Raw genomic sequence first — 26,122 nt, forward strand, 5'->3', positions numbered from 1 at the left:
CAGTTAAATAGAGGCAGTTGAACAGAAAAAAAAGACCCTAAGCGGAAGCAGACAAGTCCTAGGGCTGATCTCCAGAGCCCACAAAGTACATACACATATAAGTATATACTAAAGTATATACAAGAAGAATAGAATGCTCAACCTAATCAGGAGACCGTATCTTGCAAAGAGGCATCCCAAAGGCTGAGTTGATCCTACAAAGAAAAATTTGAAGAAAGAGCTGAGAATGTGCCATAGTCAATTAGCTGGGGACAATGGAAATATTAGTGACCAAACAACTCGTTCACCCTGATAAAAAAGCGATTAAGAATGGGATAAAGTGGGACGTCTGCACCATGCTCCAACAATCCCAGTGCTGCAGCTGAGAATAACAGTAAAAGCTGTTTCTGTCTGGAACAAGATAAGTGACTGACTTTGTCTCTTGTCGAATCTAGCATAAACACCACCAACACATTTCTTACCCTAGCAAATCAAAGCATCTGCGATGATGTGGACATAAGCTGAAATATGCCACAATATTGTTTACTTGATCTAACAAATATATGGTTACAATTAGGTCTGGGTGAAATTTTAAACATACATGGGAAGTTCCCGAATTTTCAATTACGCTTAATTCCTTGATGTTTCATGTTATGCAATTTCGTGTATAAATTTTTGAAGCACACGTGCAATTTGCACAGAAAAAGTCTTACGAGATACCATAGGACGACGGGTTTACACGAAAAATGCCCTAAGGGGAGACTTTTTTCAGTCTGAACCAGGCACTGGCTCCAGTGGCATAACGAAAGTTGAGGCCCCCCCCCCCCCCCGCAAGGTACATGGAGGGCCCCCCGCTCCGGATTTAATCCGGAGTTCTTAGGCCTGAGTATTGTGCTGAGGGGGCACCCTGCAGTTCCGGGGCACCCCCCGCAGCCCCTGTGGTGCCTGTGTTACGCCCCTGACTGGCTTGTATGTCTGTATATACAGACAAGCATGGACTGCGGATCATAAAACACACCCAGTCTTCAACTCGGTGAGCTGAAGAACTCAAGCTCCTTCAACAAATGACACACATGGTGTGTCTCTCCCACTACAGATCCCTGCTATGGGTCTCGATTATGTCACAAGCGTGTTCCAAGATTTTCTCCAGTGCAGATGCCTAATTTTTGTGTGTGCTGAGCTATGGCTCAAAAGGATACAGCTTGATGCATTGATTTTGAGGCGGGGGTGTACACTCTTGCACACTCTCAAGTGCAACATAAGTCATCTTCCTCTAGCAAGACTCACATATGTTGTTAAGGAAGGTAATGATTCTTTATCAGGAATAGCCAACCTTTTTTGTAGTAAGAGCTATTTTTGCTCAATGAAAATCATTCAGAGCATCTAATGTCATTGTTTTTTTTGTAATAACAACCACATCTGACAAGATTCCATTAGTGGTCACCCTATGCAAAATTACCGGCACTGATGACCTTAGTGCATCAGGCAGGGTTGTCATCCATAATGTAAAAACAGGCTTTGTTGAATTGGATGGTGTTTGCATTGGAAATGCATAACTGCCATAGCTTGAATGTTACTAGCACCAAGGTAATAATTCTCTCCAAAGCCACATGATTTATCACTCAAATATCAGCTTTAAATATATTTTGGAAATTGAATTTATTTTCTCCGGGCATCAGTATATCTGTTCTGAAAATACACACATTTTCTTCTTGAACACACAATTTTCAGATTTGGTATACGTATATTAATCCGATTAAACAAAAGCTTCCGATTTAGTAGGATTGGTTGCACGCAGGAGAGCTTCTTCCAGGTGGCAGGAGAGCTACTAGTAGCTCACAAGCTACTCGTTGGGAAGTTTGCTTCACTCAAATCCCCTAAAAGATATCCAGATATCGTTACTAAACAATACACTGACACTCATCAGTTATGGTGAGCTATACAACTATAGCTCCTGCAACTTACTCCTCATATTCTCACACATAACGTCACAGATGATATTATCAGTAACATCACTGGCTCTATTAGTTTTGACATTAAAAAAGACATCACTGATGGCTCACTTGAAAGTGCTCACTATCCCTATATTTTAGAAGAAATGGGTTCAAACATTCCCTGCAGGCTCCATGTGCAGCAAATTAACTTTGGACAGGCTCTGTGCTGAGTGGGGAAGGGTGCTGAGGCTAGAGTCCACTTGTCCGTATTCAATAGGTGATGAGGTAAGAGAATGGCATTTGGCTAGACCTATGAGCTGAATTTACCAAATTGGAAAGGTCGCTAAGCCAGGAGTTCACTTCAGTAGTGGACCTTGTATGGCACTGTGCTGAACTCTTCTACTACAATATCACTGGTAGGACCTTCAGCTAGATCCTGCACTTATGACTTGTGCTTCATATTGCTTCTACCGGGGCCGACTGGAACTAGACTTCAACCACGTCCAGTGGGCTCTGAGTGCAGGGCCAAGCCTTTGCCTGTCTCTGCGCTTCAGACTAGGAACAGTCCTTATCTTTATGACTTATTTTTCCATGTAAATCATGGATTTTGCATCCTCAACAGGTTTTTTTAAACATTGTTTTTACTTTTTGAATATTTTACAAAGCTTCTAAAAATGGTGAAAATGTCCCACAAAGTTTGATAAAAATACATAGGTGGTTTGGGTCTATTTTCTAATTTCATTCTATGGATGCAAATCCTGATGCAATACTTTAATTATAAACCACCATTTGCCATAACTTCATATTATTTTTCTCCAAAATACATTGGGCCCAATTCGCGGAGGCAATCTAAGACACAAGTCTAACTTTACGATTTTTGGTATTCACAGAGGTCATTTACAAGTCGTATCTTTATGTTCACAGTTGAGCCGGAATCTCCACACCCGGGCCATACTCTCCGTAACCGGGCCGTACTTTCCGTCTCCAGCTGCACTCTCTGGCTCGGGCCAGACGAAGCATATTCAATGGGCCGGATTCCAATTTTTTTACAAAAAGGAACATTAGGAACGTGGGATAAATGGTAGAGGAGAAAAAAGAGAGTGGCAGGACACTACATCATATCCCAGAAAAGTGTTCTCCTTTGCATCATGGTACATGCAGTCCATTATTTGAGCTCCCCTCATTGTTGACTGTAGTGTCACACTACAGTCAACACTAAGGGGAGCGCAAATAATGGACTGCTCAACACTGAGGGGAGCACTGTTATATCAGCCATGTCTGACTTCATTAGCATAATTAAATTTTACCTCACTTGGGTGAATGTTTTAAGGGCATCACACCAAACCAGAACATTATTATATTCTTTATTTAAGGCCCGATAATCAAATTTAAACATATTGCCATAATTAATTAAAAAGTGAACTAATAATCAACGTACAACAAATGTAAAGTTAAGAGAACTTTGCCAAGATTTACTAAGTCTTTGTGTCACCCTTGTGTCATGCAGGACAATGCAAAGGTGTATTTGGAATTTGCAAATCCACGTAGCGCTGGATTTACATGGCCTTGTGTGGTTTTGTAAATAAATGTAATACAACACAGTGGCTTGCGCTATGTTGCGTTATATTTCTTAATAGTAGGTGTTCCATGAGCAGAGCATGGATGTTCCCATGCATTCACCCATGTATTTCACGCAGTTCCAGATTTACCAAGTTTTGTAAAGCTGGAATTGTGTGAAATTGGTATGCCTACCACAGAGAAGCATATTGAGAAGAAATATGTTTGTTTCTCCGTGTTACTTGCTCTTTCTCTGTGTGATGCAGAATAAAAAGGAAATACGCCTCTTTGGAATGTTTTTGTGTTTTTGTGCATGAAGGTATCCCATCCTGCACAAAAACTATCCTGTCCATAACCCAGGCACCTTTGCAACATAGTACAATGAAGCCTGTGTTGGTGCTAAGCAGCCTCAAGTGCGATAGCGCAGGGAGAGAGCTGAAAAGTGCCATATCTTAGTAGATATTGCACTTTTCAGCTCCCTCCCATTCACACAACACATAACAGCAACTTCACTTGCTTTCTGTCAACTTTTGATAAATATGTGCCTTGATATCTATTGTCCTGCTCTGTGAATGCTAGTATCCTCAATGTATTTTTATTCCATGAAACATATTTTTGTGTTAATGCACACAGTATAGATATAGATGTAGGAGCTTTTTCTTTACAACAAAGGATTTTTATTAGAATTGTGTTTCTGCACATATATCCTAATCAACTCCTAGGCATGATACTTTTCATCGTTTCTCTTACCTAATTCGCTTTTTTCCCAATTAGAATTTCAGTAGGATTTGTTCATAGCAAAATCCACCACAACACTAATATTGTCAATAACACAGTATAGGTCAGAATATAAAGCATGTTCAGAAAATCCATCCATTCCCTCTTCCATCTATTTCTCTTTAATACTAAACATGCAACTGTTTTTCTTCTGGGACTTAGGTATTTTCATGAAGGTGAGATAGCTCACTACTTGTGTTATTTTACTGCCACTGATCAAGTCGAATCACACCAGACTTTCTGAACATACCCAACTAACTAAATACACACAACCATGCTTATATATTGATTTTTCAGTGCAAGGCAAGCAAAGTTTGGATACTGTGCGTTGGGTTACACTAGGGTTTCATCAGTCGTTCAATTATATTTAGCTTACATGTGCCAGCAGCACTTTCAGTGGTACATCTGAAGGACTTTATTGCAGTTCTGCGCTCATTCACCTGGCTTATAAATCTTCACAATATCTGATTTCAAGGTGAGGTTTGTAAAGTCTGTTATTTCAACTTTGATATCAATGACTTTAAAAAATCATGCATCCAAATGTTAAACATATTTGTCATGATGATGTGCATTTTTTCATTCCTGGAAGTTGCTTGAACCCCAAAAGACTGTCCTGCCTAGACATATTCCATTTTTTCTGAACTTTCATGACCCTCCCCTTCATCTTTAAAGAAATGTAGTCCTAGCTAACCCCTAAGGAAATAGGCTTGTGACTAAGTAATCTTGAAGGCTGATAGAGACAGAATCTTTTTTACACCTGTCAGCCTAAATCCTGGATGATCCTAAAGCAATCCTTGAGAGTCTCTATGCTCCCAAACTGTATGTAAGAACACATTCACATTGCCCTGTTAAGCGTACAGTGTAGCTAACACATCTCAATATTAGCCACTTAAAACACTACTTCTGTGTTATGAATCTAAAGATTTTATATACTTTGTATTTATATTATAGTTTACTCTAAGTTAAAAATCAACTGTAATTGTTTTATAAAATCTGCACGATTTAGTATCAGCTTCTAAAAAAATCAATAGTTTCAAATACTTCCAAAACTGTTGATTTGTTGTCACAATTCATCAATGCACGCAGACATCTATTTAACATTACTGTCTCAGGCACAATGGACAAAGGTGAATTATTTGAAGACTTTAGAGGCCGGCTAAAGAACAGCACACATGGAACATTAGTGCAAGCCCTGTGATGCTATATAGTCAGATGTCTGATGAGGATTCTTGCTTATTTATGAATCACAGATGGACTCCTCAGTTATTTGTAAGTACAGAGGTTTATTTTGGTAATATTTTAGTGATGACAAAGATGCTTATTAGACTTAACAGTGGCTGCATTTTTTAACTTTAAAGTAACATTACAATTTGACACAGCAGTATATTACAGAGTAACCTTCTTATCCAGCATTAGAAAAGACATCCACTTCCTAATAAATTACATAAAAGCTATACCGGTATTAGCAGCATTCTGAAGCTGCCCATATTTGTGACACAAAAGATTGTTTAAAGTAGTTCTTTATGCAAATTCCAAATTAAGTGTAAATACACTTTTCTAGCTGGACATGACTTTGAGCTCTAACTGAAATAAGCCACCATATTTAATAGCTATTGGAGGGTGCTTAGTGGAGGAACTAGAGAATAAAACTAAAGTGTGGAGAAGTAATTTAACAAACATTACTGTCAGATCTTTTGGGAAGTCTGAAGAATGGTGTTCTCTTGCGAAAAGAATGATTAAAGCTGTTCAACTCCTTAAAGACATCCACAAACACAAAACACTATGGCATGGTACAGCTGGCTATTGTCAGCTGCCCAGCAGGCTATTGCGAAGCAGAACGAGTGCTTTTGCATTGTGCATGATGATCCTTCCCCAGAGGAATGTAGAATGCACAGGTTGCAATAGTACTTCCCTTATGTTCAAATATTTTATCAATTTCATAAAAATAAATCTTCAAAAATATTTTAACAGGAGAACATAACATGACAAGGATCCTGGAGCCTGTTGGTTATGGCAGCAGCCATTTTTATTAAGAAATGTTATTGATTTTCAATGTAGACAGCCAATCTGCATGGCAGCTAATTGTAACAATTATTTTGAGATTACTTACTACTTTTTATAAACAGTACTATCATCCATTAAGACTTGTTTCCGAAACTTTTCCGTCCTACTCACCCATAAAAACAGTGCACTTTGTTGCATATGATACCATAAACAATCTTTACTTCATACAAAATAATTATAGCAGCATAAACTGTAACCTCAGATCATTCCCTGGGCAATGAAAGCCTCTTATAAATGACTAGGTCCACATAAATGTTCAGTACCTGGCTAGCACACTTGTTCAAGAGAATAAATTCAACTTCCTCAATCTGAGCGGACAAACCATTGTAGAGAGACACTTTGACAAGTAAGCAACAAAAGGCTCACAGATGAAGTTGAATTTGGGTCCTTCCTCACACCAGCCCTCAAGAATACCTTGGCAACTAGAGCCTAACGTTTATTATGATCTTTCCATTTTACTGTGGAAAACATTTCCTGAGTCTCCAGTGCTGCCACTACATACCTGTTTCTCCTTTTAAACTTCATCATACAAAGGGCCCCAACTATAGTAACCGTTAACTTTGTTATCATACTTTTAGCTCTGGGTTTTTTCAAACACTGTATACATAGTCAATATTAGGTAAAGTTTTCGTATTGCAGGATATATTCACAAGTACTTTTATCAGTGAGAAATGTACTCAGCCAAGAAACATTTTCTTAAAATATCTGTGGATGGAGCTTTTTCTTGAGTTATCGAAGGAAAAATATTAAAATTCCTCCATGGAGCTGTGCAACTCAGTACCTGAGACATGTGCCTTGAAAACATGTGATAACAGGATGTTGCGAGAAAGGCAGATACATGACAAAATATTGCAAATTTTACAAGCACAATAATACAATATTAATGTTTGTAACCTTACCATATTGAGATTTGCTTTATATAAGTGCCCCCATCCTCTTCGTTTAAGAGGTAAAATTGTTTTTACCCTGCTTGCTGCTCAGCACCCTGCACCCATTGCTTCACCAATCCCATCACCCTCTCCGCTTGGCCATAAAATCACCCTTCCCTGGTTTATGGGACAGACGCCCTCATGTGTCACTCAAAGACCAAGCCAGGTTCCATTGCATTGTAATTTCTTTTGAAACAATGCTTCTGATTACATTCCTTGAATGTCTTGCATACATCTGTAAATATATTAAAGTTCCAAGTTAAAAAAAGACTGTAAAGATTAGCCTTTTATTTTTGTACTGTGTCTTGTAATATTAGTTTCAGTGTACTGTCTTGCAATATATTGTCATTAGACATTTTGTATGCAGAAATTCTCGTTGCTCTTTTTTGCATGAGAAGGATCTTAGGAAAATGACATGTCTATTGCATTGTGCACTGTGTTTGAGTTTATCACACTACACTTTTAAATGCCTCTTGTGACATCCTAAGCTATATGAGTAGGCACAACAATTTCATGAGTTGTTGGTGCGGTGGTGATTAGAACAAATGTAAACAAGGTGGAACACCATTTGTAACTTTATTCCTTTGTATGTAACCATAGCTTTGCCCTCCCTTTTGTGTGGATATTCAAATATTGCCTTACACTATACTTTAAAAGTCCTCAAATGCTCCTTACTGGGCAAAAATAATAGAATCATTTAATATTCTACATCTACCATTGACACAAATAGTTTAGAGGAATCCATGATTAAGAATTTCTGGGGCCAGATTTACTGTTTTTGAACTCTAATGAACTTTGTATGTTCCATGCATGGTAGTCTGCTGCTGGCTTGACTATCCAAGTAAATTCACATATTACCGAGAATGATGTTAGGCTAGAACACCATAAGTACAACATTCATTTGCTAATGTTTGCAGCCACTCATGATTATGCCATTAATGTTTTCATAGGGGTTCTTTTTCTGCGCCTTGTGACAAATGAATAAAGTTTGGTTGTTAAAAAAACAATCATGTTCAAAACTGTAAATACTAAAGTATAGGACAATGCATAGAAGGGTACATGTTGCAAATTACCTCATGCTGCCTATATAACAACAAAGACATCAAGTGGAACGGTGGGGTAACCCAGAGCACCTGGGTGGTAGTTGAAGAGAGGGGCTTGACCTGGGAGACTGTTCTGTGAGTATTAACCTTGGTGGATGCAATAAAGAATTGAAGAGTACTGCCTACAGAAGATTTCTTAACAGTGGTGACAAGTGGCTGCATCCACCTGTATTCAAGAACCCAGAGTGCTGTTTCCACTCTTTAAAACACATTGGTACCGGGATATTAACATTTATAGAAATTAGCTAAGTTTATATGCTAGCCTATTATTCACCCTTACTGCTTAGGTATCGTACCCTCATGAACAGCAAACTAAATTATAGAGGAATCCATTAGTTAAGTTTGTTGCAAACGTTTCCAGTGTAAGGGAGGTGTCCTCAGCATAAGAAGTGCTTCTCACAGCTTGTGATCCCTAGCGCAAGGAATTGTTCAACAGCACAAGAAGCGTTTTCTACTGCTCGTGGTCCCCAGCGGCAGGAATTTATTCGATTGCAGCATCCAACGTGATTTACTGCATGTAATCACGCGACTGCCTCATAACTGGGATCCTGTTGGCAACTGCAGCAGCTGGTGTATTCATTGTCCACATTAGTGTGTAGTTACGACTTTTGGCTTTACAGCATAGTTACTGCTACCACAATAACAATTATCACGTTTGGATTAAATATGCAATGCTGCATTGTGAATATGTATTTTCTATCATCCATCGGCCTTTTTTATGCATGCATTAAGAACTGAACTGGCTACAGGATGTTTAGAAATCAAAATGCTTGATTATTCTAATAAGGAGAGCATGACACTATAAAACTATTTTACGGCAAACTGTAACTTGAGGAAATATTGACTATACCTTGCTTGCAGGGAGTTCATAGGAGAAGAATAGTAAGTGGGTTACTTTACAGCACAGCCAGTACATAAATTGTGTGATATATATCTATATATATTCATTAAGGACAGTGTCAAAGCTTGGAGCCATGAATTTCCAGAATGAACTACTGAACAAATGCAGCACAAGATTATTGTTATTTTAGCCTATTGTGTTAGTTTATCAGTTTAGATTACTATTTTTGGTTGAATTATTGTTGGTTGAATTACAGGTACTTTTATTTATTTATGACTGCTGCCAATATGGCCTAACCACCACAATTCCTGTCTGAGCATGGATACCATGAAAAAAATGGATACGGTTATTTGACTGATATTTAATTGCTATCGGTGGAGAAAGGTATTACTTCCAAATCTAGGCACTGAAGGTCATAATATTTATGAGAATCTTGATCCTTTATTAGATGTGATTAGTGATGTTGAAAATGCACTTTGGGCCCCGCATCAATAAATTTATGGAAAGGCACAAATTCTTCAGAAGAGCCCAAGCCAAGGGAGAAAGAGTGGTGAATTCTGTGACCTCATTGAAAACTTCTACTTAACCCTGTCAGTTTGCTGATTTCACTGATTCCCTCATCAGAGATCAACTGGTGCGTTGCACCAATGATCCAAGGGTACAAGAAAAGATGTTTTCAAAAAAACCATCCCTTAGAGATGCTTTAGCCATTGTTGAGAGCATGGAACATACAACATGTTGAGCTACAGAAAAATGTGATATCTCATCCCCCAGTCTTTCCAGGGTGGCTGCTGTTAGAGCTGAAAGTAAGAACGTGGATGGGGAGTTGGGTTCAGTACAAAAAGTGACTGAACTATGAAGGGCAGAAGGACACAAAAGTTAAGAGTTACAAGTGTGGTAGTCCCAACTATCTCTCAAATAATCCAAGCTGTTTTGCTCAAAATGCCAACTGTAGGAATTATGTTAAACGGGGTCATTTTTCCAGAGTCTGTAAAAGTTCCAAAACTGGTAATTTTGTTATGCCTCCTGAAGTGAACCAACATACGATCTTGCACACTACAACTTCAGAATGTAAAATCAAATTACACAGTAATGACCATCAATTTCAAAGGAAGAGAGACCATTGGTAAAGTCTAAACGAGGTGAAAATATTTTGGAATGTCGTCACCAAAGTGATCTTGGCATTACTTTAAATCCCAACTTTACTGATCTTGTGCTTTTGATGTCACATGAAAGGGACTATGTGGACATTGTTGAGGAGTTCCCAGAGATGTTCACAGAGGAACTGGGTTTGTTGGGATATTTCATGCACACAATCATCTTAAAATCCAATGCTAAACCAGTAGTACAGAAAGTCAGAAGAGTACCCCATCTTATGTTGAAACCCTTACAAGAAGTACTGGATAAGTTGTGCATGGCTTTTATTGAGGAGATTGAGACTTTTGGGTGGTTGTCCCCCATAATCCTGGCCTGAAAAGACAATGGCACCTAATTTAGAATGTGTGTGGATCTTAGTGGGCTGAGCCAGTATATTTGGGTGAATCACCAGCTATTGCCCAACATAAAGGAGGCCTTAGCCATGCTGGGAAGAACAAATGTGTTTCGTGTTATGGACCTCGCAGCTGCTTACCATCAAGTGATACATCACGAGAAATCCAGGGCACTTACTGTTACGAAAACCTGAGTTCTGTAGCCACAGTTCCTTTGCCAAATGTTACTTGGCAGTATACATTTGTAACAGGGGTTAAGTATGTTTTACGTTGCATTATTGTTCATGATGGCGCACTGGATGATGCTTTAATTACAAATTACTCTTCGCATTTTCTTGAAACACTATAAGTAACTGTTAGCAAAAACTATTCGATTTACAGATACCAATGCTTGTTTTTTTGACAAACTATCAAGTCTGCAATTATTCCATTGTTCAAAGCTCATGCTTTACACGTGTTAACCATTCCGGCTGCTCCGCGTGCTATGTAAATCAAGGCACACCCCAGGACACGTTGAAAGCACCTTTGCATTTGCATACACAATACTATTTAAACCCCACCCGCCTTGTCCCGATGCTTCGCTTCCCGAGAGAAGAATATTACCTGACTCTGCTTCAGCACCTCGATCCTCCCCTGGATTCCTGCCTGTGTGCATCACTCTGTGTTGATCCCTGACTTCCTCGACGGTGCCTCAGACTTGGAGATCCGGCTGGGTCCCCTTCCGCTCCTTTGGCTTCTTGGTTTCCGGTGACCTGAAATAAAAAGATCAGACAGTCAACAACCGGTTGCCTAGCAACTCTTCGTGGAACTTGGTAACCTTTAGCTTTAGAAAATCCTTATTACGGTAAGAGCTCTTACTTTATTTTTTGAAAGACAAACAAGTCAGCAAGCTGTTGAACTTTTAAACCTGCGCAGAAACCCAAGTGAAATCTTTACAAACATGGATGTGTTTGACAAGAGGAGAACACTGCATATTAATGAAAAGACTTTGCATATAGCTGCGTAAAAACATTGGGTTACAAGGAAAAGACTTTCATTTGTGTGATTAAGCTTTTGAACACTTAATGCCTTAGAACATTGAAGTTCATGGAACTATAATCGAGAGCAGTGTGTCCTGAAAAAATTTCAATTAAGACTCGCATTGTGAAATGTTGCTTATTTTTTTTTTTTTGGGATGTTCTTTATTTTCATGGAATCTTTTGAACTACAGTCTTGCTAACAATTAGGTATGCAGCATTCCTAATGCTTTTCAAGAATTAGATGCATGACGATATTCATAGCACTTTAACTAATAATTTGTTTATGTTTATGAAAGGACACAGCACTGTTCAAGGAAACTAAGAACAGCATTTGAATCCAGGAAGTGATATTAACATCCGGATTCCTTTTTATTGGTATGTGAAAGAGGAAGCTTTAAAAATAAGATATTGTCTAGTGACATAGAGTTGTAAAGGCAAGGTTTGTGCATTAACATTTATCTATCTCTATTAGACTAAAGTCCCAAGTCACGCTGCAAGAAGAACCAGGAATTCGGTCCCTTTCCCTTCCCTGAGAAGACTCGTGGTTGGATCCAGTCTTGGGCTCCAGTGTTTTATTTACTTGTCTCTCTTTCCCATTCCCCCCTTCCCCCGGGAGTCAATCTGAGTGACAAGTGAACTTTCCTTGCCGCTCTGGTTGGTTTCATGGGGAGTCGGGACCTGGCAGCATCGAGGAAGGAACAAACCGGAGTTCAGGTGGGTGACTTCGTAACACTTACCTCTCTTGTTATGTTTTAGGTGCATTACTGTTTGTGAGAAGGCCGTTTGGTCTGGCCACAGCCGCCGCTTGCTTCCAGAGGTTGATTAAGGAGGAGAACACCGTTATATCTGTCATGTTTTTCCAGGATGGCATCTTGATTTATGCGAAGAAGAAAATGAGCCATGATGCCAATTGAGGGAGGTTTTCACAAGTTTGAGGAGGAGTTGGATCAACCTGGAGAGAGAGAAGTGTAAGTTTAGGGTGGGTGGTGTTTCTTAATTAGGGCATGATTCCTGCAGAAAGAATCAGCCCCAAGTTTGAGTTATCCAGGTCTATTTCATCAGCACTGATGCCTTGTGACAAGGTTCAAGTAAGGTCATTCTTAGGGCTTGCGGAATATTATTTGAAGCTTATTTCAAACTTTGCTAGTGTAGTGCAGCCTTTGAAATTACTCCTGAAGAAGAATGCAGTGGTCTCCAGATTGTTAGGAACATTTTATAGAGGTCAAATGTAAAATTGACAAAATGCCAACCTTATGACATTTTGATGTAAGGAGGAAAACGTTCCTCACCACTGATGCTAGTATGAGGGGGCTGGGTGCAGTCTTTTCTCAGGTGGAAAATGGTGATGATAAAGTCATGGCTTTGGCCTCAGAGTAACTCAAGGAAGCTGAGGAATGTTATTCTGTTATTGATTGGGAAGCACTGGCCTGCATGTGGGCTATGAACCACTTCAGGTTCTTTTTGTAGGGTTTACCTTTTGCTGTGAAGACTGATCATAGACCCTTGGTTCAAATGTTTGCTTGTAGACATGTGGAAAGCACAACTCCTTGTATCAAGAGATGGGTCAAAATTCTTCTGGAGTACAATTTATTTTTTGGAGTACCTACCAGGTGCGAAGAATTTGCCTGTAAACTGTTTGTCCAGGTTGCCTCTGGATAAGGGTGGTGCTCCTGATGTTGAATCCTTGGTGTTGTGAGTGAAAGAATCAGCTTTGAATAGGCTTAAATGGGTGTTGAGGTCTTCAAAGGACTAGCTATGTAAGCAGTGATCGGACTGCATGGTTGAAGGCTGGCCTAAGATGAGTTCTGTGTCTGAAGGTGCAAAAGTGTTCTGGGATGTGAGAGAGGAATTGAGACTAGCATGCTGTGAACCTTATTGTGGTGAGGATTGGTTCCTGCGATTTGGCTATAGGATGAAATTATCAATTTGGCCCATGGAGGGCACTTGGAAATGAACCTTACTAAGGCCAGGGTAAGAGAGTGTTATTGGTGGTCGGCTTACACAAACAGGTTGAAAATGTTGTGATGGACTTTTTGCAGTGTGCTCAAAAAGAAAAGTCCAGCTCCAATAGAACAGCTGCTTTAACTTCAGTTGAAATGCCTGATGAACCTTGATGCGAGCTAGGTCTGTACTTAGTAGGGCTGTTTCATTTGTTGTCCCCAAGTGAGAGATTTGTTTTGGTACTGGTAGATTACAACTCTAATTGGGTCACAGGTCCAGGTAGCACAAAAAGTGTATTGTAATTTTTAAAGAATGTTTTTGCATGGAAAGGGATCCTCAAAACCATTGTGACGGACTATGGTCTCCAGTTTGTCTTTCAGGAGATGAAGGATTTTCTCAGTGACTTGTTCATTGTTCATTTTCGTACTGCTTTGTATGCACCTCAGGCAAATAGTTTAGTAGAAAGAATGAACCTGCTAGTGCGGGCTAGTATCCAAACTGTTTAGGCAAAAGGGTGTCACTTAAGGTGGTGCTATGGGAAAAAATGGTGGTGCATCCTAATGCACCTAATAGTGTAACAGGTATTTCCCCTTTTCAGTCCCTTAAGGGGGGGGATGGCGGGGTCTAAGTTAAATCCCATGTGACTGTGCATTAGGAAAGAAGACTCCATAACCTCAAGTAAGGTAAAGGCTCATCAAGAGAAATACAAGAGACGTTTTGATAACAAACACTGTGTATGTCAGAGTAAATGGGAGGTAGGTGAGTTGTTTTTTTTAAGAGATCAAGTTGGACTCCAAAGGGTGAATCTAGATATATAGGACCCATGAAAATCAAAGTGGTCAGAAGAATTGTGGTGGTATTGAGTGGTGGTGATGTGTGGAGCTTTTTCTAACAACGTGTTTCAATAACGGGTTATAAAGAGGGGAGAGAGTGAGCAGTTTATAAAGATGGAGTGAAGTGCTAACTGTGTGCAAGACTGAGGCTCTGAGGCTCTGAATAGATAAAGTGCTGAAGAGTTGATTTTGTTGGATACGTGGTTGATAAGCAGGGAGGGGTTCAGAGAATGGTAAAATTGGGGAACGTAATGGGGAGTGTGGTTGCTAATAAATTATGGGGATTATACGAATTTCTTTTTAGTTGTTGGAGGATGTCTCAACACATTCCTTGGACTTTTGGTTTGGAGGGACGGAATATATAGGGGTAGGGTTCTCTATTAGTTTGAGCACATGAATGTTATTCAGTGTTTGGGGAAGAAAGGGAGAAAGGGAGGATCAGGGTGGAGGTAGTGGGTGATGAAGTAACCTATTATATTTAGTAAGTTTGTATTGAACATTAAGTTGAGGTATACATTTTAATGAGCCTACTCTGTAATATGGTTGACCTCACATGCTACTGTTGAAAGCCTGCATTAGCAGCATCAGGCATTTGAAACTGGTAAATAAAATATTCAGAAACCACCATCCTGTCTCCGTGGTGATTGAACAAGCAGGAAGATTGTTTGATAAAAAAGTTGGATACATTTTGGTATACAGCGTCATTCACTCTAACTTAAGAAGAAGTGGTTTACTTAGAGGGGTTATTTCCCATTCAGCAGTGCGACAGAAGGGTGCACCATTGTTTTGCCCGTTTTGTGAGTCTGATGTGTGGAGCATGTCACGGTTGGCAAAGTACATTCTCAATACCAAGGATGGTAGAAAAATCTGTGCAGAAGAGAATGTGGAACCCGAGAATGAGCATGGCCTCAGAAAGAGTTTATGGTCTAGGGTGAGACTAGCTCAATTTAAGGATTATGATTTAACATTTTGAATCTCCTTCATGTTATGCTGTTGTGCTATGTATCTGGGCTTTGGCTCCTCTAGCCTAATTTGAATTGTTTGTACTCGCTTCTATTTGTGTGTTGTTTGGTATGAGAATTAGAGATCATTATTGATATCTATACATTATGTTATTTTTTTTAATCACTCTAACATTATATTTTTATTATTCCTTAGAAATGTTCTACACCCATTGTTCTGGGTGCCTATTTATGTTCATATTTAGTTTTCTTTTATTTTAATTATTGAGTGGGAGATGTGTTGTAAATTGCCTCATGCTGCCACTTTAACAATGATGATATCGGTTGGAATGTTGAGGTAACCCGGAGCAACTGGGTGGTAGTTCAAGAGAGGCGCTTGGCCTGGAAGGCTGTGATGTGAGTGTTAATGTTGGTGGATGCAATAAGCAATTGAAGACTACTGCCTGAGGAAGATTTCTTAACAGAATATCTTCTTAAAACAACTGTCAATTTGCTACAGTTATCAGAGACTATGAAGGTGATCTAAATGTGTACAATAATCACTGCATACCTTTTTGCTTTTGAGAAGTAATAGTACTCTCTAATTGAAAGTATTGCACCTCCGCTGTGATGTGCAGGTACTTTCCTTCTCAAAATGAAGTAGTGCAGTTACCAGACAGTATCGGCCTATTTACAGAACTGGGTATTATTATGCTGGCTGATGTAGAATTAAAAGGATTTTTTTTCCTGTAGATAGAAAAAAGAGAAGACACCACAAAAAGTTTATATAATTATTGGGAAGATTCATAAGGTTTATGAAAGCAACCACAGTACTTGCATTGTATTGTATTTTAATATTTATATAGCGCTTACTGCCCCTATGCAGGGAGTTGAAGCACTTGTCTACATGAGTAACCTGCTACACCATGGTGCCGATTCCGATCCTGGAGAAATTTTCCCCGTACGAATGGTATCTGGATTTTTTTCCGTACGAATCGTACTAGTACCGTACAAACTGGCAAGTACGATTCTTATGGGAAAAAATACATACGAATCGCATTGGGAAAATTCCCCGACACGTCCTCGGGTCAGGAAAAGTGTCCGACATGTCCCCAGACGATTTTCCGTACGAATCGTAAAACTGAAGTTTGAGCGCGCATGTACGATCCGTCCCGTGCGTCCGATTGTACAACCGTATGGAAAAAACACCGTACGGAGCGAACTTCTATAGCAACCATGGAGACATGTGCCCGCATACGCGCCGTCCCCCCCAGCCCCGTATGTACGCGCCGTCCCCCCACCCGTGTATGTACACCCGTGAATGTACACCCGTGTATGTACACCCGTGTATGTACGAGACGTACCCCCACCCGTGAATGTACACCTGTGAATGTACACCCGTGTATGTACACCCGTGTATGTACGAGACGTACCACCACCCGTGAATGTACACCCGTGTATGTACACCCGTGTATGTACGAGACGTACCCCACCCGTGTATGTACGGTGCGTACATACACGGGTGGGGGTACGTCTCGTACATACACAGGTGTACATACACGGGTGTACATTCACGGGTGGGGGTACGTCTCGTACATACACAGGTGTACATACACGGGTGTACATTCATGGGTGGGGGTACGTCTCGTACATACACGGGTGTACATACACGGGTGTACATACACGGGTGTACATTCACGGGTGGGGGTACGTCTCGTACATACACGGGTGTAAATTCACGGGTGTACATTCACGGGTGGGGGTACGTCTCGTACATACACGGGTGTACATTCACGGGTGTACATACACAGGTGGGGGTACGTCTCGTACATACATGGGGGCTGGGGGGAACGGCGCATACATACGGGGGCTGGGGGGACGGCGTGTACTGGGCCCCCTATACCGCTCGCATCGCGGCGTACTTACCTTTTCCGGAACTTTTTGGGTGCCGTAAAAATATTGCCGTCCGGACTGCTGTCGGTACGAATCGTACTTGCTGGTACGTAAAAACATGCCTAACTCCGTCCGGACGTCACGTCCGCGGTGTCCCGGATCACATTCGTATGTATTTTACTGTCGGTCGGTGTTTTGTCCGACTCGTACGGAAATGGTGTTTCCGTACGAATCGTACTTGCAAGTTTGTAGGGTTTTTTTTCCGGGTACGAGTCGGACGGAGAAAACGCTCCGACCGACGGTTCGTACCCGGTTTTTCCAGGATCGGAATCGGCACCCATGTAGGGTGTGTGTTTGGAAGGATGTCTTTGCTTTGATTCTATGTGGGAAGTGTTTCCATGGGGTGCTTGTTGACCACTGAGGTGTGGCTATTGTGAAATGGGACACAGCGCTTAGCAGTTTGATGTATGATGATGAGTGAGAGGTAGGGAGGCAGTTTATGGTTTTCAGTTAACTGGCAGCTTTGAGCAGCTCTGCAAGTCCCTTTATGGTATTAGTTATGTTAATTGTTTGCTGAAGTGGTTGCTGCACTGGCCTGGCCATTCTGAGATATTTTGTTTAAAGTTAATTGTCTCAAACAGATATAGGTTAAAGGCAGAAATGATGGAGAGATCTGCCCGTCAAATCAGTTACCTTATTTTCATTGCCTACATGAAGCATGATAAGCTGAAGGTCAAAGAGGGTCGGGTAAAGTCTGATGGGTAACCCAGACAGTCTGAACACTCTTGTCTAACAAAAGAAAGAGGGAAAACTATGGCATGACTTAGGTTCTCATCCCACTAGTAGTCTGATTTTGTAATCCCAATGGTAGTTAGCAATGGGGATTACAAGCCTCCAGATTTCACTCTGGGATTCCAGCTATTAAAAGAATTAGAAACCTGCAGGCAAAATCGTGCAGAAATTGGAGCTGAAACAGTGATTCCCACCTGGTATTACCCAAAACATGTAGCATGTAAATTCGCCTTGTCTGTTATGTGGTAATTGCCCTCCACTACTATCATAAAGGGAAATAAATGTCCTATGTCTCCATATGCTGTCCTCGCTTTACCTTCCACTCATCATGGTGCTTAGCTATCATGGTGTAACATATTCCTGTTTCTTGTTTTTCTTCCCTTTAAAATGTGTGCGGTCGTTTCATCAGTGTCACCTGTAAATGCCACTGAATAATGAAGTAAAAAAAAAAAAAGAAATTGGCTTCTAACAACTCGATACGTATGAAGGATGTAGGCTGATGTACACGTCATTATTGCAGTAGGTAAGCAAAAAAAATGCGAACGTTTGCAATGAATTCAAGGCTAGCAGCCCTGCGAGGAATGTTCCCCAGCACTTCCCGTAACACTGTCAGTGGACTGGGAACAGGGTAGGAAATTAAAAACAACTTGCATTGAAAGCTATTTCACTCAGGGCGCGCGGTTTTGTACCACAACTCCTGCTGTTACTGACAGAAGGAAGGAACTTTTTTGGCAGGCGGCACTCCAGGGTAATGAGAAATCCAGTCCTATGGCAAAGAGTGCAGCAACTAATGGAGTAGAGTCAGCTCTGCTTATTCACAGGAAGCAAAGAGAACGGCTTGTCGAGTTTAGAACTTAAACGGAGACTCAAAATACTTCTCGAGTAGCAGCTCAGATAAGACATAAATGGCCTGGTTTGACAAGCTGTGAGCCATTCAATTAAAAAAAGTTGCTGTGTTGTCTTATTTTTACGTATTGCTATGGAGATTAATTATCTGAATCTTTTTCACAGTTCAAGATAATATGTGGAGACTTCGTGCATAATAACTATGACTACGTTTTTCTGGCGAGGAAATGAGAGCCTTTCTCGGAGGATGGGAGCCCTTTATGATCTGATTTGCAGGTTTTTGTTAATAAATGTTTTGCACAAATGCGCTGACGCTTTTTTTCTAGAGAAATTAAGGCCATTTACATTTAGATTGACTTTTGCTAATATAGGCCTGAGCTGTAAAATGACTAATGTTGTTTGCCATTTTATTTTGTGACACATTCATATTTTATTTCTAAGCGAGCTGCAGTTCTAATGGATGAACATGATGCTCCTTTTCCTTCTTTCCCATGTGTTTAGGAATGTTTTCTTTTTGGCAATTACTGTGGAATATTTTATTGAATAGCACATTCAATAAGACGCCTGTAGTGTGCACACTGGTTCAAATGTCTTATTTTATTACAAATAGTTTTGTTAGAAGGAGCAGAAAGAAGATTTTTTAGTGAGATACCTTGAGTAACCTAACTAGAATGAATTATATCATTTTTCTTTAATCTGATTGGACAGTCTCATGAGATCGGCGTGTAGGTGTGTAAAATGTCGACGACGTTCGAGTGTACCTTAAAGCAGCGGTATGTTAGGAGTGTGAGTATAAGTAGGGTTTTGCAGTTTCGGTTGTGAGTGGGATTGGGCGTTTGTGTCACTGAGTACTGCATTGTGCTTTGCTGGTGATGCAGCGCGGCTATTATAAAACCTTTCCTAATGTCACCAACCCAGAAAACCCTTACACCATTTTTCATCTGTGGGGGCAATGACACCGAAACACACATTCACTCAGTTTTCTGGATCGGTGATAAGTAGATGAGCTGCAAGACATACGGGGTACCTTGTTAAAATCTTTTACCTAACTAATACCTATACACATTATATACATTTGATTTTGGAATTGTTGGTTCTAAACATCAAGGTACTCCGCTATTTCGGTCGATGGACCAACTAGTAGGAATCAGTCCAGCTCAATCACAATTAAAACCTTTTAACAATTATTGATCATAACTTTAATTCTAATAACCACAGACTCAGCTTTTGAGTTAGCACGAAATTTTATCTAGATTCATTGAATAAATTGAATAAGTAAAGTTTTAGTAGACAAATATTCTAGACATTATTTTCATAAGCATTTAAGTAAAGATTGAATAGAAAACTGGAAAATACTTATTACCCTTGGCCTTAGGGCGATGACGAGAACATGAATCGAAGATCACAGGATAGGTTCCCATCACTGACTGACTGTCCCTCTAACCTCCTCGGACGTATTCCCTCCCTGGATAGTATCCCACGACGGTCTCGTTCCTTTTCCCCATCAACGTTCGAAGTCCAAAATTGACAAAGTCTTTTTCAGCATCAGAAGGAAAAATCGTCTCAACAGACAGCGTGTCGTGTTGAATAGATCGATGTAGAATAAGCGTGCCCCCACATCATTGTAAGCACAAGCTCTTTTATACCCTTTACACTAACTTACTATACCCAAAATTGAAACCTTTTAGGGACTACATTCATTCTGATTGCTCCATTGGAGGGGTGGTGATGGTCACCTCATCGTCCTCCTTGCTCGAATCAGTTCCGCAAACAATCAATGCATACAATAGTTCTCGTGATTCATCAAGTCCAAATGTACTTTAACTTTATTCGACAGTCATGAATTAGTTCATCTTCTGGAGTTCGAGTCTCTCATCCGATCCCATGCATTCATGCTGAACTCTTGGCACAACTCTTGTTTTAGGTCAGACTGGCCTTGACATCTCTCACTTCGGGCATAGGCCACACACTCGTGACTGGAACTTCCACTCTACTCATGCGCGGGGGCCATCTTTATTCGGCGCACACAATCACGTCTCTCTTCAGCGGCCATTTTTCAAGCGAGGCCTAGCAGGCCCGAATGGATCTAATATGAAAACAACATAGCAGAAATTAGACATAGAAAATAAGCCCTTCTGTTTACCACCTACCATTCTAATGACACGTGCTAGGTGTTACCTAGCATAAGGGACATTTAAAGCCATTTTACTCACCATCTGCATTCTTTGCCACAATATAATTTTACTACAAACGAAATACATGCAATTTACGTCTACTTTCTACACGAATCACAAACCTATGTTAATTTAATTTCACATTAGTAAATAATTCAGATTTTTGCAATGCCCGTTAGTGTCCCGTGCGTAGTGTCTAATTAAAGGTGCATTTGTTGATTAATACATGCATTCAAACAGTTAGTATTTTTTAAGTTATGAGGTCATTAACATCGAAGGGGGTACAAACAAAATTTGTATTTCCCTTGCTCCATCAATTGCCCCCTTTGGTGATTTTTAATATCACCACAAAATCCCATCTCTACCAATTTATCAGAAATCATGTTTCTTATCCTTTTTCATTGGTTAGTTCAAACAATTGTATTCTTCACATTCTGTCTCTTAGACTTGTTGTACATATTCTCTTTAAATTCTTCTAATCCAATCTCTCCCATTTCTCGTTCTCTTTGTTTATTATTCTCAATTTATCTTTTTACTTTATTTTCTCTTTTTCTTTTTTTAATACATACACATGCTAATCTTAACATCAATGTCATTAAAATTACTATTGTCACTGGTATTAGTATTTTCCCAACTAATGAACTACCTATTTCTGCAAACCATTTCTTTACTGTGGAAAAACTCTTACCAAGCTTCTCCAAAGCACCATCAACCCCCAGTGGGGTAACTTCTTCATGCAATTTAGTAATATTCTTTATATACCTTTGTATATTCTGACTTTTATCTGGAATGTAAGTGCAACAATGTTGTACCTTCAGCATTCCACAGACTCCTCCCTCTTTTGCCAAAAGAATATCAAGGGCAAGTCGATTTTGCATTACCACAGCTCTCATGGTAACCATCTTGGTATTTACCATTAAGAACCCTCCAGCAGTATTCGTTGATAAATGATCTACTATTGATGACAATTTCCGAATCTTATATGCATTAAAAGATATACCCACTGCTGGTATCAATGCTCCAAAAATGTCACCTATTATCTCTGAGAAACTTTCCATTCTTCTACGTGTTAGTGGTTTACCTATCTCGTGGGTTCCTTTAGTTCCCCTATCTACATGAAATATCTTTGGAAAGACCAGGCCTAAATAACATGTTCCGTACTAATGGTCCAGCAACCTATTATAAGCTTTGTTCCCACAAATAAAATAGATCCCTGGGAATACTGGAACTTTTCCTCCTTTGAATCCCCATTCCCCTATAATTCTATATGTATCTCGACATTCACTAGCACCCACAAAATAGTTGTCATACATAGTGTTATCTCTACGAATGCACAATTTCCCTTGTTGTGGCAAATCGAACCCTATTGCTACATTAGTTTCACTCTTATCATAACTTCCTTCCTCAAAACCCCAAGGTGGTGTTTTCATCTTTTCTTCTGTTACTTTTCTTTGAAACTTAACCCTTCTATCCTCTACCATGTCTAAAAATACTTTTTCTTATTTCCTTAATCTACAAGTAAGATTATGTCTAAATGCGTAGTCTAATGTTAAGTCTTTTGTTTCTAAGAAAAATTCTCCCAAAACTTTACCAGGCTTCACCTTGTTTAGTTCAGGAACGACAGAAACTTTAGCAAAAACAGCATCCATATCAGTGTAGTAATTTTCTAATTTGCCTGTCTTATAAAATAAAGTAGCCAACACACTGCAAGTTATTCCATACGTCAAAGGAAGGTGATGATATGTTACACCCTCTGTCACAGACGTAGGTAACTGCATGCAGACATAACAATCCCTAACATCCATTGTCTCTACATATTCATATAAAAGCATTGTAAAAACATTCTTAGAAAAATCATTTATTGACCTGTCTTTATGGGGCTCAGTATTATCTATCAGTGTTGCAGTATTCTTTGTGTCATGTGCCTTATCACTATTCGTTTTATTGTTCATCCCAGATGTATTTTCTGCAGTTAATCTAAGTGGAATAATTATTGCTAAAATGAACCCAAATAAGCATCAGTAAACCTATACAGTAAAAACACATTCTACACCATCTGTGTAGAAACCTACACCTAAAACTGTATTTTCATTCTCTGCCATGGTAAACTATAATCTAAGAAATGTACAGAAAAATGTATCTCTCCACACTCAAAAATATGGCCTTCGAACCAACTGCCCTTAGCGCACTGTTTGGTCCTTCAAAATGTTCTTTGATTTTGTCAGTTTGTCTATATTCTGGTTTCTTCAGTCTCTTCAGGATGGGCACAGTTCACTCTCACCCTCCTGCTTACAATTTTCGTTTGGGTTCACTTGACTGCTATCCACCTCTTCGATGTCAGGCAGTGCTATGTAAGTCCATTCAGGTGATTTGTATTTCAGATTAAGTGTTTTTACTCTTTTCGGTCTCTGCAATTGTCCTTTATTCAAATTTATTTGATTTCTTTGACTTGTTATTTCATTCACTTGCTCTTCCTTGTCTTTGTTCAAATTTATTATTTTATATCTCAGTCTTTTACTCTCATCGGGCCAATTGTCTCCTTTTCTTGGCCTTTTCAGTTCAGTCTCTGTTTCTCCTCATTCCACTTTCCAAGCTCTCTATCTTGGTCCTCTCCTTTGTCTTATTTCTTCTGATTCTGTTTCAGATCTCACTTCACTTTCTTTAACTTTGAACTTTATGATCTCTGATTCTCCATCTGATTTTAGATTTTCTTCTATAGTTTCCATTACTTCTGAAGGGATTTCCCCAAAACCTGTACTTGGTTGTTCAATATCACTGTGAATTATTTCTGTCTCTCTTGTTTCAATATCAGTTGTCTGTCTTTCAAAGTCTTCTGTTTGCTTTTCAATGTCCTCAGTTTGTCTTTCATCAAATTCAGATTGTTCTGCTTCATATGTCGAACTGGTGTCTGATATTTCCAGATGTCGACTTACAGGTCGATCTTCAGGATCTGGAACTCTGTCTGTATCAGTTTCTGCTTCAGATGCTAAACTGGTGTCTGATATTTCCAGATGTCGACTTACAGGTCGATCTTCAGGATCTGGAACTTTGATTGTATGTCTGGCATGAATCCAATTTTTCACACCTGCACACTTTGCTACTGTGGTTGTCACCAAGATGACCTGACGTGGTTTATCCCAGCGAGGAACCAGACAATTTCTTCTTCTGTGGACTTTTATGCGAACCCAATCTCCTGGACTAAGATCATGAGCTGGGTTGCTCTCAAGAGTGATCGCATCCGGTCCATACTGAGGAAACACAGAATGCACCACATCAGCCAATCCTTTACAATAGTCCAGAATAAGATCATCAGTTATAGTCAGCAGTTTGTTGACAGGTACGAATGCTTGTCTCATTACTCGTCCCATTATTATTTAATGAGGACTCAAACCTGTTTTTCTGTCTGGTACGCTCCTCATGCACGTGAGCACAAGTGGTAGGGCATCTGGCCATTTGAGTCCTGTGGCTAGACACATTTTCCCTAGCCTATTCTTGATTGTGCCATTTACTTGCTCAACCACCCCAGAAGCCTCTGGCCTGTAGGCACAATGCAGCTTTTGTTGAATGTCTAATGCTTCACATATCAGCTGGATAACTTCTTTTTACAAATGACTTCCTCTATCTGTTTCTATCGTTACCGGAAAACCAAATCTAGGAATGAATTCTCTCAGTAGTGGTTTTGCTACAGTAACTCCATCATTCCTTCTTGTCGGATATGCTTCCACCCAACGAGAAAACAAACAGACAACCACCAGGACATACCTCAGTCTGTTACTTGGGGGCATTTCAATTAAACCTAGTTGCATTCTGGTAAAAGGACCTCCTTCACGTCCTATTGTTCCCAAACTCACCACTGTTTTCCTTCCATGATTCAATTGTTGACATATAAGACATCTTTGAGAAAGGCTTTCAGCTATAGCCCTAAATTTTGGGTTGTACCAGGTCTTTTTAAAAAGTCTGATCCTTGCATCTCTACCTATGTGTGCCTGCCCATGGTACATCCGTGCCATGTTAGAGATCATGCTATCAGGCATAACTGGTATTTCATCCCTGTAAACCCAAACTTCATCTTCCTCTCTTCATCTACAGCCTGATTTTAACCATATATCTTTTTCCTCATCACTTGCTTCTTCCTGCAATTGTCTCACTTCTTCCCACGTTTCAATTGTGTTAGTAAACATCAAAGGACATGAAACATGTTCTTTTCCTTCCTCCGATTCATTGAGGTCATATGTCTGGCACAATATTGAGCTATCTCATCCGCAAATTTGTTGCCCTCTGTAATGTAATCATCTCCATTCTTGTGTGCGACACATTTTACTACCGCAATCTGTTTAGACAGTTGTATTGCCTCAAGCAACATTTTCACAAAATCAGCATTCCTAATTGGAGATCCCGAAGATGTCATGAATCCCCTCTGGAACCAGATCTGTCCGAAATCATGTACCACTCCGAAGCCACACTGGCTATCTGTGATCACAGTGATTTGGAAATTTCTTCCCAGTTTGCAAGCTCGAATCAGAGCAATCAGCTCAGCAACTTGGGCTGAACGTATTCCTCTCAAAGAAGATGCTTCCATTATGTCTGCCACCGTACATACAGCATACGCAGCACTTAAAATTCCTTCTTTTGTTCTCAAGCACGATCCATCCACAAACATCACATAATCTGACTCTTCTAGAGGTTCATCTCTGATGTCAGGGCGGGGCTTTGTTATGTTATGTTATGTTAATTGCACTTACAGAGCGCACGATTACCCTTAGGTGTCCTGGCGCTTTGTGCAGAATTCAAGTACATCCAAGGAATTGTGATCAACATCATCTTTGACCTCTGCATTTACTGCATCAGGCAATAAAGTGGAAGGATTCACACTTATGCATCTCACAATCGTTACATTGTCTGCACCCAAAATCACCTTCTCATACCTGGTTAATCAGCTATGTGTCATGAACTGGGTTTTTGTTCTGGTCAAAAGGATTTCAACTGAATGTGGGACATATATCTTTAAA

At 39.9% G+C, this 26,122-nt stretch overlaps 1 protein-coding gene across 3 annotated transcripts in view; it reads right to left on the minus strand.

The window, feature by feature from the left end:
* Nucleotides 1-11,408, minus strand: part of LOC146867062 (uncharacterized) — a 251,555-nt gene extending 240,147 nt beyond the window's left edge. For all 3 annotated transcript variants that reach the window (XR_014966059.1, XM_085614794.1, XM_085614797.1), the window contains exon 1: nucleotides 11,278-11,408. Coding sequence is in view for 2 of the 3 variants with exons in the window: in XM_085614794.1 (XP_085470920.1) it covers nucleotides 11,278-11,329 (52 nt within the window). In the remaining variant the exon portion in view is untranslated. The remainder of the gene's footprint in view (nucleotides 1-11,277) is intronic.
* Nucleotides 11,409-26,122: the final 14,714 nt, after the last annotated feature.

The sequence above is a fragment of the Triturus cristatus genome, chromosome 1_2, assembly GCF_964204655.1.
Source record: "Triturus cristatus chromosome 1_2, aTriCri1.1, whole genome shotgun sequence".
Classification (NCBI taxonomy): Eukaryota; Metazoa; Chordata; class Amphibia; order Caudata; family Salamandridae; genus Triturus; species Triturus cristatus.